This window comes from Babesia bovis, assembly GCF_000165395.2.
Source record: "Babesia bovis T2Bo chromosome 4 map unlocalized Chr4_2, whole genome shotgun sequence".
Classification (NCBI taxonomy): domain Eukaryota; phylum Apicomplexa; class Aconoidasida; order Piroplasmida; family Babesiidae; genus Babesia; species Babesia bovis.
This window is the reverse complement of record NW_026261572.1, coordinates 793,723-808,225: the sequence shown is the minus strand read 5'-3', so window position 1 is coordinate 808,225 and position 14,503 is coordinate 793,723. Positions and strand designations below refer to the sequence as shown.

At 42.3% G+C, this 14,503-nt stretch overlaps 4 protein-coding genes across 4 annotated transcripts; 1 reads left to right on the top strand and 3 right to left on the bottom strand.

Moving 5' to 3' along the window:
• Positions 1–476: 476 nt before the first annotated feature.
• BBOV_IV003610 (uncharacterized protein) lies at positions 477–3,054 on the top strand. Its single transcript, XM_001609475.2, has one exon. The coding sequence runs from the start codon at positions 542–544 to the stop codon at positions 3,050–3,052; it is 2,511 nt and encodes an 836-aa protein (XP_001609525.1). The 5' UTR covers positions 477–541; the 3' UTR covers positions 3,053–3,054.
• Positions 3,055–3,914, bottom strand: BBOV_IV003600 (Ribosomal protein L7/L12 C-terminal family protein). The gene is made up of 6 exons (XM_001609474.2): positions 3,738–3,914; positions 3,614–3,698; positions 3,502–3,570; positions 3,424–3,466; positions 3,315–3,388; positions 3,055–3,276 (listed from the first exon to the last, which is right to left on the bottom strand). Exons 1-6 carry the CDS (start codon positions 3,909–3,911, stop codon positions 3,056–3,058), a joined length of 666 nt encoding a protein of 221 aa, XP_001609524.1. The 5' UTR covers positions 3,912–3,914; the 3' UTR covers position 3,055.
• A 58-nt stretch (positions 3,915–3,972) lies between these two features.
• On the bottom strand, positions 3,973–5,776 carry BBOV_IV003590 (uncharacterized protein). The gene is made up of 7 exons (XM_051767925.1): positions 5,695–5,776; positions 5,531–5,657; positions 5,161–5,488; positions 4,826–5,122; positions 4,345–4,789; positions 4,091–4,309; positions 3,973–4,053 (listed from the first exon to the last, which is right to left on the bottom strand). The coding sequence occupies exons 1-7, from the start codon at positions 5,764–5,766 to the stop codon at positions 3,985–3,987; spliced, it is 1,557 nt and encodes a 518-aa protein (XP_051623080.1). The 5' UTR covers positions 5,767–5,776; the 3' UTR covers positions 3,973–3,984.
• Positions 5,777–5,840: 64 nt separating this feature from the next.
• BBOV_IV003580 (uncharacterized protein) lies at positions 5,841–14,448 on the bottom strand. Its single transcript, XM_001609472.2, has one exon. It carries the CDS (start codon positions 14,306–14,308, stop codon positions 5,846–5,848), a length of 8,463 nt encoding a protein of 2,820 aa, XP_001609522.1. The 5' UTR covers positions 14,309–14,448; the 3' UTR covers positions 5,841–5,845.
• Positions 14,449–14,503: the final 55 nt, after the last annotated feature.

Here is a 14,503-nt window from a genome sequence, read left to right as displayed (position 1 = left end):
ACATTCAAATTTGCATCGATACAGTTCCATCAACAATGATGATCGACGTTTTCCAATCTTCCTTCCGAGTGCTGTATGAATACAAGTTTACTACCTAGGTAACAAAAGATGAATAAATGGAATCACTGTCTATCTGTGGCCATTAAATGCACGGCAGAGAAGTTGTATATCGTCAGCTTACGGTGCTTATGTGCAATGAAAGAATAGAATATTGATGGAGGGCTACCAAGTGGCTCCCGCCGGCAATGTCGTGGGAAACAGGCAAATGCTAACTCGCTGCCACCGACATCATGCAGCAGAATACACACTATTGTGTAATGATAATTATTTAATATTATTGTATGATATGATCAAGTAGAAATGCTACAGTGACTTAAGGCATGGTCACCAAGTTGTTTCATGTCACGGCGTGATGCTGGTAGACTGACACTGTAAACTAGGGGCCTATGTGGGTTCGTTAATCTGAATTGCTACATCATAGTTGCATATATATCTTAGGGGTTCAATATTATGCAATAACAAAAACGTAGCCGTACTAAACATGTCGGAAAATAACACACATGTATCAGCGGTGCCTTCCACTACTGCCAATCCAGATTGTGATGTAACGGATTCATATGGATCGGAACAAGGGGAATCATGCGCAAATAATGAATTTAACAATGGATCCGTGGACCCAAAAGAGCCTTCGACGCGACAAACGCGATGGTCCTCTGCCATCATGAGTGGCATCGACCCTAAGATGCGATTTGCCAACAGAAGATTCACTGATATATATGATGATGAATCTACCCAGGAATCCAAGAGGTTTCGAAAGACCAAAACATTCGCCAAACCGCTAGCAAAAGAGCTTGAAGTTATAGATGTAGATAACGATTGCAGTGAAGATGAGTGTACTTCCAACCTTGACATTGACATCAACACTGTGAAATATGTCCTGAAGACGATATCGGATATTATTACAGATTTAATCCCAAAAGTACGATTTAAATCTGAACCTGTTCAAAGCCAACAACCAGAACCTAAGACATCAAACGCTTATGCAACACGTTCTACGTCTATCAGGTCATCTGATTCGATAAATAACAGTCTACACATCGCTGATTTGGGCTTATGTATTAAACCAGTGGATATCAACGACTACATTGGGGTATGTGACGACATGGGCACCGTGATGAGGGATGTGGAAGACCTGATAACCAAAAATCTCTACAGTTCCGCAGAACGGCAGAAAATCGTCATATATTCAATAATAGAATTGATAGGCCATAGGGCAAATCATTACTATCGCAAGCTCCACAATATGGAACGTTTGGCACGATACGCCTACAGTACGAAGGTTTTCCCACTGACTTTTATAACGACTTTGATAGACATGTATAGAAGTGCTGCCCTGGAGCACCTCGAGTATTTGCGAAAAAAGATACCAATCAAATTGAGGTGGTCAGGAATACTGGACTTCAGGTCTTGGCGTTCAGGTTTCCGTAAGATTGTTCTGCATAAAGGATGTGTGGAAAATGTTCTAATGAAATATGATTATGAGAAGATAATAGCTAGTATGAAGCAGCATAATATCCACCCAAACACCATGTCAGTAACCATGCAGTCTACATTATCTCAGCCCAACGAGGTAAAATCAAACATTGTGTCTCAGGCTCAATCAAAAGTATTACAAGGTACCATAAATACAGGTGGCGCACTGACTGTGTCAGAATCATCTGAAAATGACCCATCAAAACGAAACCATTTGTCAGAGACAGTTTCGTCGGAAAGTATGTCAGCTAAGGTTGATCAGGCACCTCCCAAACAACCACTTACGACATCTACCCCAAGTAGAATTCAGACAAAAGTGGCTAAACTCGATCATAAAGAGCGACAGGAGATCAAGAGGGCACGAGCAAAGGCCAAAAATAACATTAAGAAAAGGAGACCGCTAGAAATTAATGATTCTGAATCATCTGATGATGAGATTTCGACTGACATGTTAAGCGATGAAAGTGATAATGGAGAAACGATGGACAAAGGCAATTTACATGGTGCAAAAGAAAGTGAAGTAGATTTAAAAACTGAACCGGTAGTCCAGAACAAGGCTAAAGTAGAATTGCCTGCAATAACCGAGAAACCGCATGTAGTGAAAAAGGCAGTAGATGTCAAAGGGGTGGGAGAACGCAGATTGGCTCCGGGATATTCCAAAGTAACTAGTGACAAGAACGTGAATAAAAAGACAGAAACAGAAAAAAAGTCATTAAAAACTGCAAACAATAGGTCGACAAATGTAGCGGACAGTTGGCGTGATTTTAAAACGAAGCAAATGAGATCATCCATGGAACCGGATGGTGAAGACTCGATAAAGATACCCAAACGTAAGCGTGATGTAACGGGTAATTTAGCGGAATCGTCATCAAATTCATTTGATAGTAACTGCGATAGCAATACTGACCAGAGACTGACATCCAAGCAAGTGGATAGTATGAAGTCACCGCACTCTGGTAGCGCTGTATCCAATGACCTTGAAATCAGATGGAATGTGGATGTGCACATTAAGAAAGATAAAAGTGATTATATAGAAGAAAAGATTCCAAAGTGTGGCGCTAGTAAGAACGATATTTTGGATGAGGTCACCAAAAGTGCTAAAACGCAAGCGACAGATCCCCTAAGCGGCCCTTTTAATGAACAAGTAAAGCGGAAATTAGGGTCGGTAGGCAGTGTAGGGAACCCTAGCAAACAACGGTACACTACACAGAATCCACCCTTAAGTCACGAAAGTGGCTACTATGAAGCCAGACGTGCCAAAAAGGAGTTGACTAACAAGAGGATCCAGTCAAACATCTCAAGCAACAACACGCCAAAACGATACATGCATCAAGATAGTCACATTACGGACCATAAAGGCTCAACAACGCCAAACACGCTCTCGAAACATAAAAGTGATGAGCAGGCACCTTCAAGTTCTGAAGCACGTGTAGATGATCATGTAATGATGCAATCAGCAAGAGTGAAAAGAACTATCATGTCTGATACGGAACCGATGTCCTCTATAGATTCAGAGTAACGATTAATCAATCTTTATAGTAGCACCCGCAGCCTCCAAATCCTGGGCGAGTTTCTGTACTTCCTCCAAAGGAAGGTCTTTTTTAAGCTGGCGAGGAGCGCTTTCCACTAGTTCCTTAGATTCGCGTAACCCCAAACCAGTGATTGTACGAACAAGCTTGATGAGAGCGATTTTCTTTGTGGCGTCGAAACCAACCAAAGTGAGAGTGCCAGTGCTCTTCTGGGCTGAAATACACATTAGATCCCTGGTTAGAATAGCTAACCTGGTTTTGTAGGTTGAGGAGTCTCCGCTGGAGGCGGCTCTGCAGTTTCAACAGTAGCAGCAACTGGCTGTGGCCTGTACTTCTTTAATTGTGTGTAACATACACTTACATCACACCCATAGGTGATAATCGCTCGGGCATCATGCCAACACCTGAATGCTAGATAGCAATATACCAAGCGACATACCTGAGAAGAAAGTGTGCGGATGAGGAAATGGAGACCTTCCAGGAATAAAGCCACCATTAACGTTAGGACCTGAATTGATTGTTAATAACAAGGATTAGCAACAGAAACTAACCGGCTAGACGCTCTTGACAGAGGTCACAGAGGTCAGCAGATTCTATCAATGTGAGATTAAGTATCTCGTCAACTAGACGTATGACCTATTGCAAAATTGCAAGATAATCAAAATATATCCGTACCCTGTCTGAAGGCTTGCGCCTACCGGCGCTGGCAGATTGGCTACTAGAGTCACCGCCATCGGAACTGTCCTTCAACTTTTTGAAAATATCATAAGAAGGAGTAGTAAAACGACGAATATAGGGTAAAATAGCGGGGTGTACCGCAGGAGAGAATACTAACGAACGAAGGTGCATAATTTATTATATTGAATGCCAACGATGTATGCGTTACCCGCATGGAGTGTCTGCTGGTCACAACAACAACACATCAGAAAAAAAACTGATCCATATCAATGCTGAGGTCCTTTACTATCGAAAGAATTAGATCTTTAGGTGCCTGTGAATCATTTTATCAAAGTTTGAACGCAACTTACGCAGAAAATAAAACGAGCTGAAGCACACATTATATGACCCAAGTATGAATTGCTGCCTATATTGCGATTTTGAAGCATAAAATCTCTCCAGGGCTGATCCGCAGAGGGTGGTGTATCAGTTACATGCCAAAGGGCAGCACTGCGGGACGCTGGTAAACGACGCCACAAGCTTATGTTACTCAGCGGCTTGACGTAACCCTCAGATATCACCCATAGCATCTGCATACGTAATGATGTACATTGTATCCACCTACCTGGTCATATAAAATGTGGTCCAACTTTATCCCCTCCCCTTCATTGGAAGCATACACCCACTCGGTGTTGGCGATCCAAGACCAAAATTCAAACCTATGCCTACGGCGCCAAAATGCACCATCTGAACCAATATCTCGAACCTTGAGTTTACGCAAGCGGCGTCTTATCTGATAAGGGTGGCACATGGTAGAAATGGCGGCACCGATAAGAAGGTATTTTGACAGCCGGCTGCCATTAAACTTGTCAAGACGTTTTCGTTGGATAAACGTTTCAGATACCGCGGAATTGAATAGCTCGCTAGTGAACCTACTGCGACAGTGTTTTGTTATGTTGTTAATATGAATGTCCACACTTTTGCAAAGGTGATGCAAACAGTCATCCAAATCGTTATCCCCGGGGAGTTCCGACCCTTGCAAAGGTTCTAAGAATATCATCCATAGCATTCTAAAGCATTAGGTTAGTGAATATATGGACCCTCACCTGCAATAAAGCTCCATTGATAAAGGGTCTGTTTTATACCAGGGGTAAACGGTGCCCACGAAATATTGTACAAACCCCTTCCAAAGAAACTCAGCATTATCAGTGCTTATACCATGCACCTGTTCCTGAGCCTTCTGAATCGCATAATCCAAATTCTTGGTACCAATCCGATCAGTAAGACCATTTTGATCAGAAACTGAGAGCTGAATAAGAGGGATAGCAAAGTCACCCTTGGTGACCTCGGGAGGAATAGGATGAGGACCGACGAAAACCACCACTACCTTCTTATCACAAAGACTAAGAAACATAAAAGCCAGAATAACTTGTAAACTCACGATTCAGTGGCAGGGAAACGTGAAAGCTTTTCGTGTATGCGTAAAAGTGTGTTGAACAATGAATGCTCATGAGATAGTAACGCCTGGTAGTCCTTTATCAGCAATACAACGCAACGTATGCCATTTTCCTCAGTATATCCCACTGTAGTCTTTGTAATCGAATGAACAAGATGTACGAAATCCAGGCAATTGTGTATCTCGTGCTTCTTCAACTTAGCAATGCGATGTGATTCCAAAGGGAATGCCGAAGATGCACTATGAAGAAGTTGCTTTGTAAAGCATGTGAACTTCCATGTTATAAGCGCCGATTGATTCTCGCTGCGGCATTCTGTGGCTGCGATAGAGATTCTTCATTATAGAAGTAACACACCTGCAAAGACTGCACAGTCAAGCGCGGCAAATGGCACACCCTTCTCTGATAAATAAGATTCCGCATCCTTACACCACTCATTCGTGCACAAGCCGATTACCTGGATTAATGGAACAGGATCAGAAAACTGTGACATGGTGTGTACAAGACAAGAGAAAACTTACGTCACCTAACAAACGAATAAATGCAGATTCCTCATGGAATCCAGAAGAATGTGTAACCACTTCATTAGGCATTTATATATAAACAACGTGCGATGTAAAATTAATTGATGGTTATGCCACAAGCATGATGTGCAAGCACAAGCCTGACAGATTAACGCTCCAAGTAGACATAACTGTCACCAAAAACATCGTACAGCATCTTAGATTGAACTATACGAGTGTCTATCTGCTCACCCAACATCTTGCAAAATTCGACAGTAGAATCCGATAGGTAAGTGGATTTCGAAGCAACCTCAGAAAAGGCATTGTGCAAAAGTGTCAACGTGCTGTGAAGCCGCGATGATGATGGCTGAAGCAAACCAATATAATTGTTGTTTAATCCAGAAGATGGGATTACTTTGGTACGCCCATCTATAAGACCTCTGGAACGTGATTCGTCGTGAGTGTAAAGTTGGTTTTGCAAAAAAATCGTATTGACAGCACTAGCGCAGAAAAGAGCACTTTTCTCAATGACACACCCAAAAAGAGACTGAAACTCAACGAGTGGTACCTGAGATGGAACTACATCCACATGGTTATGAGCACGAACAGAAACATTCTCGTAGACTAGGCAATCAATGCTATCAACGCCATTTCGGAAATAATCACCACCCAAAGTACTGTACAAACTCAGAGCCACGTGAACGCCGCCCTCCGCATCTTGACGGAACCCAAGAAGGAATGGTTCTTTGCTGCTGCCACGCAACTCCCTGTAGACACGCAAGGACCAAAGGTAGAGATCCACACAAGTACCAAGAGCATCGCACATCAATTCAAAAGTAGGGTCGTTAGGACCTGCTTTCGACATGTCATCTCGAGTGCATAACACAGGCTTGGACACAGGTTGTCCGCGGAGTACAGACTGGAAGACGACACGATCAACACCGCACATACGGCGACAATTAGCAGGGTCTCCACTTTTCAAGAATGCTTCCAGTGTTGGTGGTAACTGATTTACACAGCCTAATGTGATGTCAGTGTTCAACAAGAACGTAATGAATGATTCCACAGTTTTCAGTGCAAGATATAAGCAGCGCTGTCGATAAACTTGGCGTGAGTTGTTCATGGTTAATGCATCAGGTGATTTGTTTCCTGACGATACCTTAGTTTCTAGGCCATGTTTCGTTGAAAGTATGCCCTCATCCACAGTCTTTGGTGGAATCTGGTCGTAAATCTTATCCAGACCATTTTGGAAGGCTTGTATGAGGTTAGAGCAGTATTGCATTGAACAACGCAACAACTCAGGCATTAATGCACTATCCGAATCGGGTAGCCGACGCCAACTACATATCTGACGTAAAATGGTAAATATAACGTAGCACTCCTCCATAGTGGCCAGGGTTAAATCAGATGTCAACACATGCATACACCGTTGACGCAACAAGTGAACCACACTCAGTAGTAGAGGCATTACAGTAGACATAGACTCCATGTTCGAATTCTTCATTGCATTGGTGCTACTGTGATAGCTGCACAACTCAGAAACAAACCTGAGTAGTCCACAATGTAAGAGGTGATATGGGCACCTCACAGCCTCACCATCACTATAAACCTGGTAGGCTGGGTACCAAGTGGCTACATTGCTCTCCATGACCTCTAAGCAATTGCCAACGGTGCCATCAAGAGTATGTGCTGAGAAGTTGGATAGGAGTGACTTGGGATTTACATGTTGCAGAGGCTGAACAAACTGACACAGGAAAGAATACAAGTACAACCTTTGTATTAACTGGCATTCAATGAAGCCATTGAGGACTGACATAGATGAAATCCCGTGCAACAAGATAACATTAAAACGCTCAAACAACTTGTAGAGTAAAGTACGAAGCCAATTGCAGTTCTCATAACGTATCAAACCCTTAGACATACCGCGCAAACATTCAGCCATATACATCTTGTCACACTTAGTCAAAACACTGGAGTTCACAAAGTCGCCATATTTAACAATGCTTGGTGATATGCACGCTGAAGTGCTGTAAGGAAGCTTCGTCAATGCATCAACTAGTTGCACCACATATGGATAACAAACATCTTTCGTATAATCTGAGTTTATATCACTTAAAACAATAGATTGCAAAGTCAACAAGCTTGAGTAGGGGCCCATTATAAAGACAAATGCAGACTCAACCTCCGTACTCCGCAAGGTGTTGCAACCAGCATCAGCAAAACATTGAAGTAAACGATCATTTGCAGTGCGCAGTGCATCAATCTTTTTAATGCAAGTATCGTAAAGAGCTTTAGAGGCGTAAGTAGTCATACGTTGATGGCATTCGATAGCACCATCATCGATATCACGAGGCTCAGCCTTGTAACATGCCTTAGCAACCGATGAAGTAATGCGATACATTGAATTGAAAAAGGAACATAACATAAAATGAAGCCATACAGTTGCATTGCATAAAACCACTGTCTTACCGACAATAGTTTTGCAAACGCATTCGCGATTTCCTGAACTGGATGCATCACCAATGTACATACCTTCTTCCTCGGCGCTAAAGAGTTCACCAGGTCCAACACATGATGAAAGTGCTGCCACCCTCACACGAAGCGAACGTCTATATGAAGTTTTAGGTCTGAAATCAACATCCAACACATTGTAAAAATGCCTGCTAAACTCTAAAATATAGTGAGATATCTGAACAAGTAGACCAGAAAATACATTTAAGGCAAAAGAACGGAACTCTTGAGCTACTTTGTCCTTGTCGCAACCTTTGGTCACGTTGGACCCATCTTGGGAAATGCCCAAATCGGAACCACTTTCGTCAGACTGATGTGATGAACGGTAGCATTCGTAATAATTTGAAAAGCTCGGTTCCAGCTCCATGATGTCCAAGCCTCCTTCCAGAATTAAATGCAAAAGGTCAATGAATAGCCCAATGTATAAAGGGTGCTCAGACAAACAACTGGGAAGAGTCATAATAAAATGAAGCATCATGGCCACATTAAACACGTACATCTTAAAAGGTTCCATGTGATTTCCGATAGCGATATTAGCATTATCACGTGTAGCCACATCATTGTCCAATAGACCTCGCATCCTGGAATAAATGGCAGGCTTTTGTGAACGGAAGTTTGTCACCAAATTGCATAACTGACGCAACAGCATCACTTTAAGATCATTCAACGACTCTATATAAGGAATCAATTCGATATGCCGACGTACTATACCCATACCCTCGGAATATAAGACATTGGCCTTGTCGTCTGATGATGTAATCAATATCACAGAGAGGTGGTGAAACTTTTCAACGTCCACAAGGTAATTGTGACCAAACTCATACGCAGTGCCAAAGGTATAAAATGGCGTGTGAAATCCAGGATCGGATGGCATAACAGCTGTGGCGCCAGAAGTTAGTTCATATTTACGACTTTTCAAAGCATTGGATTCAGATGGACCAACCATTTCGCCTAGCATATTAGCATAACGATTTATATTTAGCCTGTTGGAGGATATGAGATTGTCAATTTTTTTATGAGGCGCCTGAGAGTTGCAACGGTTCAACCGTCCTAGCATCGATGTAATATCAAAAGGCTCAACACCGTACAGGGAGTCACCTTGCATCAGCAAATGATGATGAGAAATCTTCATGTCGTATAGATGGTGCAAAAGCCGTGAAAGAGGATCTAAACAATCCTCACCCAACCATAAGCCTAAACGATAATAATGGCCCATCTTTCGCTCAGTAACATCGTTCTTTACATAGGAATGTATAAATCCGGAATCATAAAAAACTATAGGGAATAGGGTATCCATAAATTCCCAGTTCATGCTAACTGAAGATAATAGATGCAAAAACTCGTCTGGAGGATCAGTAGAACGTAACTTTGAATGTAATAGATACGCATTCAAGCTGTCTAAAATGGCATAGACAGCACCCATTATGCGCAGAAGTCCCAAACGACGTTCGACCAAAGAATCCGACATGTGTACATTAAGATCAGGGACGACTTTGTCGAACCATGACTCTTTTGCCATGGTGCTGCGAGGGGCTGCACCCTGTTGATAAAAGGTTGTATCCGCATCTAAAAACAAATTGGAATCAAAGCTACGCCATAACTCAATGAGAACATTGAGTGAAAACGTTATAGTCTCCCAGCAGTAGTTCTGGGTACCCTTGGACAATTCAATCAAGCGGGGCAATATTAAAAGGGCATGCTGTGCTATTGTAACATCACCCAAACTATGCCCATGACCATGTAGTAAATGCAATCTCAACATAGAGTCCACAAAGTCCAAAAGAGCCTTAACATCCACGCCATTGTTATCCCAGAGCATTTCCATACCACTGCACGTACTTAGGGCTACATTCAGATACTGCATAATAGATACTCGCAATTCATAACTGCGTTTTCTACCATCCAAGCAAACAGATATCAAATGCTCATAGAAGCAAATCTCGTCTTTGTCAGTATGAGAAATGATATCGTAATGACCTCGTGTATTGGCCAACTGATTTAACATGATGCGAGAGTTATCAACGGTTGATTCGTTGTAAACACCCCGTTGAAGCTTGAATTGGTCAGACAGAAGCAGATATAGTGATAGAATGTCAGTAGCAGTAGAGGCAAAACCGGTTGTATAAGTGTGAAACACAATTGATGTTACCACTGATGCCTGTGGAAGACTGGCACGCAGCAAGTCCATCTGGTGCCTCGAAAAATAAACAACTGGATCCTTTGGGTCCAGTAGTTGATCATGGGATGTTATAAACTTCCCACGATGGTCCGTTCCATTGCGGCATCTCAAGAATAGTGGTGATCCCAAAGTTTCTGCCAAAGTATTAAACAGCGGGTTGCGGTTCTTGGGGAGCGCAATCACATACAAGTTTCTTAAAAACTTCAATTTCACAGCCAGTATACGCTTTGATTGACCCATAAGCGAAGTGTTTTCATGAAATCTTAACCACCGATATCGATAATTCAATTTACACTGCGATGCGTAAAATCCTAGGTCTTTAGTACTCGACAGCATCACTACACCCATACGTCGATGTAATATACTGCGCAGCGTAAAGAATGAAAGACTCATCTCGCTGAACTTCAAAGGGTTTACCATAACAAGGGAAGCGCCCAATGGCCCTTGGTGGTATTTCAAAAGATCCATCTGGAATGTCAAAGCATTCACAACACCCATGATGTAACTGGACCCAGAAAGAATCAAAAGTATGCGATTGATCAACTCATTAAGACCTTGGGCCCAATGATCTTCAGGAACTTGGCTATCGGATGCCGCCGAAAAGGGTTTGCCATTATCGTAGTTGTAAACACGAAATATACCACAAGTAAGCTGTGCTATTTCAGCTATATCTTCAACCATACAGAAACGCTCCGCACTGTCAGCAAACTCAAAATCGTTTATAGCATGAAATACGGTTTTCAGGACGTAGCCAAACATCTCACAAAGTAACTGTGATTGGAAAGGGTTGTAAAGATCGTTGGACTTGTGTGCATTCACATGGACATGTCGCCTTAGATTATTTAAGTATGACAGATCCAATCCATGCGTTACGTTGCTAGACTCCATTTCTAAAGAAGTATGTGACATATTCAACATACCATGATGCCAAGCACTGAGCATCCATAGCTCGGGTGGGCATTGAATCAACAACTCCTTGAAAAACTTTAATATTCCACGTGTCACTGGATAAGTACGCAGAGGGCGCTCTTCTTCGTGCAAAATGCGCTCCAGAAAAGCGAACATTGATAAACCATGATCATCAGTCAAAAACTGAGAACATGACTCCAATGATTGTAAGAAAATCCAGTAACGGTGGAATTCAACCTCTGTGACGTTTTCACCTACAGGTATGACGTAAGTAGGTTGAAGGAAGCTTCGTATGGCATCGATCACTTCAGGAAGCATGACATGTAACTGAAGATGTTTCAAGCAAACCAAATATAGAAGAGTGTAGTGAAATATAATGCTTGAAGGGCCAAATGGATATCTGCTGTTGCTCTCATTCATGCAAAAGGTTACATTTATGTGGTCCTCAATCATAGAAATGAGACGAGGAAACCTAGATATGATCCCAGTAAGTAAGCTATTGACAGTTACAAAAGTACCAAGGGCCTGATGTGGTAACTCTCGTCCTGTATGCACTATGTACATAATACATCCTCTCCAAACAAGCCAGAGAGCTCGCAGCAGAGTGAAATGCCCAGTCATATTCTTTTGTGACTTCGCATTCCCAGAGTTCGAATAAATCTCGAAAGTTATTGCATCATTCAGTTCGAAGTGGCATCCGCGCAATCCAGATTTATTCACTCCAGTGTTTTCCAACGACGCTTCCTGCATCCATAACGCGCTAATATTGCCATTGGAGGTCGAAGTAGACACATCAGCATCAACTACCCATAGGTCCTGATCATCGCCAAGTGGGCTAGCCGTTGCATTCCAGGATAAATTACGCAAATCGTTGACCAGAACAGGTTTACCCATGATACCAGCACGTATAACACAGATGCTATTGCTCATTTCCCAAGAAAACCATTTATCCAGTAGTAACCGTTTGTCCAAACCAAGCATTTGTAAAAGTTGTACATCCAAATAAATATCTTCAGTTACCTCAATCTCACCGGTGTCAGATTTGTATTCTACAGGGGAAGTGAGTGGACTTATAACAATGCTGTCAAACTTTGATAGTAATATTCGCACAACTATATCCATAGAAGTATGGTCGTTATCAATGTCAACGATATTTTCATCATCCACATGGCTGCCGCAGAACGGTAAGAATGCACCAAACAACTGGAATAAACTCGATAAACCAAAGGGAAAGTTCGACATCAAATATTCGCCTATGCGTTCCATGAGGGAAAGCTTAGTAGCCTGGTAAGCAAGATCGGGAGTATTGTCACGATCAACCACAATACAGAGAGCGTTCACAACGCTCTCCAGATGTGGAACCCTCTTTACACCGAAAATATCGATAACAGAAGCAATTGACTCCAATAACAACAAACGACATGGAAATTGTGTGATTGTGGCACTGGGAGAACAATTGCTTCGGCCAAAACAGTCACGTGATAACGCCAACCATTCCAAACTGGAAACGTAACTCTCTAGATGAGCAGAAGCTTTTTCAATGAACTGAAGATCAGCATTGCAAGCAGAATCACCAATAGATAAATTCTTCAAAAAACCAGTAAAGGCAAATATCAACATGGCTCTGGATTTATTAGTGTCACCATTATCCATAAGAGTCAACTGTGAATACATATACGTAGTAGCTTCTGACACGAAAGAATTGTCGCATGATGATATCTTATCAGCACCGAAACCTCTGTACAAAAAGAAACTACTAAGCAACATAGTACCAAGAGCTTGTAATTCGTGAATAGCATGGTTCAAAAGCTGTGAACCTTTAGAGTCGTCGTCGCCCATCACATTGCGAACTATAGCAAAAGCACCTGTAAAGTTGCGACTCTCAAAGTGAGTTGCATAACGCTGATACTCCTCTAATGTCATATTTCTGGTTCCGATGTGTATATCCAAAAGAGTCTTGACAATGGCACATTGTAAAATCGCCACTCGATGGGCCTCGACTATCAGACGACCATGCAAGTTATCCTTTAATGAAACATCCACATCCTTAATGTGAAGGAATCGCAGCTTGAGGTGTTCGGTAAACGATAAATACATTTTCCATAGACGGGACACGATTTCTTCAGGATTTGATAAAATCGCACATGCGTAAGGTCGCAACTGGTCAGAACCTACAGGATGCATCTGCAGAGCTAAATAACCTAAAGTCCATAACGTAGCCAAGAGCTCGTCCAATATGGTATCTGAGATCTCACGGACAACAACAACGTCGGTCATGTCTATCGCCAACGAACCACTAGATTCATTCATGCTAGCGGATGAACGGCTTCTCTCAATGTAAACCTCACGGTTATGCTTGTGCAGACAGTATATCTGTAAAGCCTCAAACACAGTGGACTCCTCAATGCGCACGCGCTCATTGTCGTGAAGAGATGGATCCGTAGAAGGCCACATAACAAGAGGTACGCAAGAACCGTTGAAAAGAGGTAGAGCGGTGCGAATAGCATTGATCACATTAATATCCATTTCTTCCTCAGGTAAATAGAGCCGCTTCCCAAAAGTGAAAATATCATTCAAACTACGAAGCCGATGAACAACCTTATCGTGTGATAATACCGCATCTAATACTGCAGAAGGAACGGTATTGCCACTTTGTAAAAGGTGCTTTAAACGCAATGCACTGCGCACGCTAAGATCTCGCTCTACAGATATTATATGTGAATCATCACCGTCATTCCAAGGGAGCTCGGAAGAAGTCGGCTCTCCGTCATCAGGTTCTTCAAATGATAAATTGCCCTTTGCCGTACTATTCCAGAGCCTGTTGCGGAGCATCTCCAATGCACCATTATAACGTTGTAGTATTGACATTGAACCCTCTGCCGGATGCGATCGATCAGAGTTTTTTTGCATCGTCCTCTGCAGCATGGCAGCAGTAGTAGCGTCATTTGTAGGAATCACCATAGGGTCATATGACGATGTAGCTGCAGAGATTCCCGATACGGGCGAAGTAGTGGGCCATCGGCTGTAGCTCATTGTCTACAATGGGTTAACATATGAGAATCATCCGTTGGATCAGTTTATATCATACACCCGTATACATTTACTATTCAAATGCATGAAACATAGAAATGTGCAACATTTGAACCGACGATTACCACGACCCAGGATTATAAGAAATAGATGCCACGGTAAAATAACAACAGGCAAGAACCCAGCTACTTTGGCAGG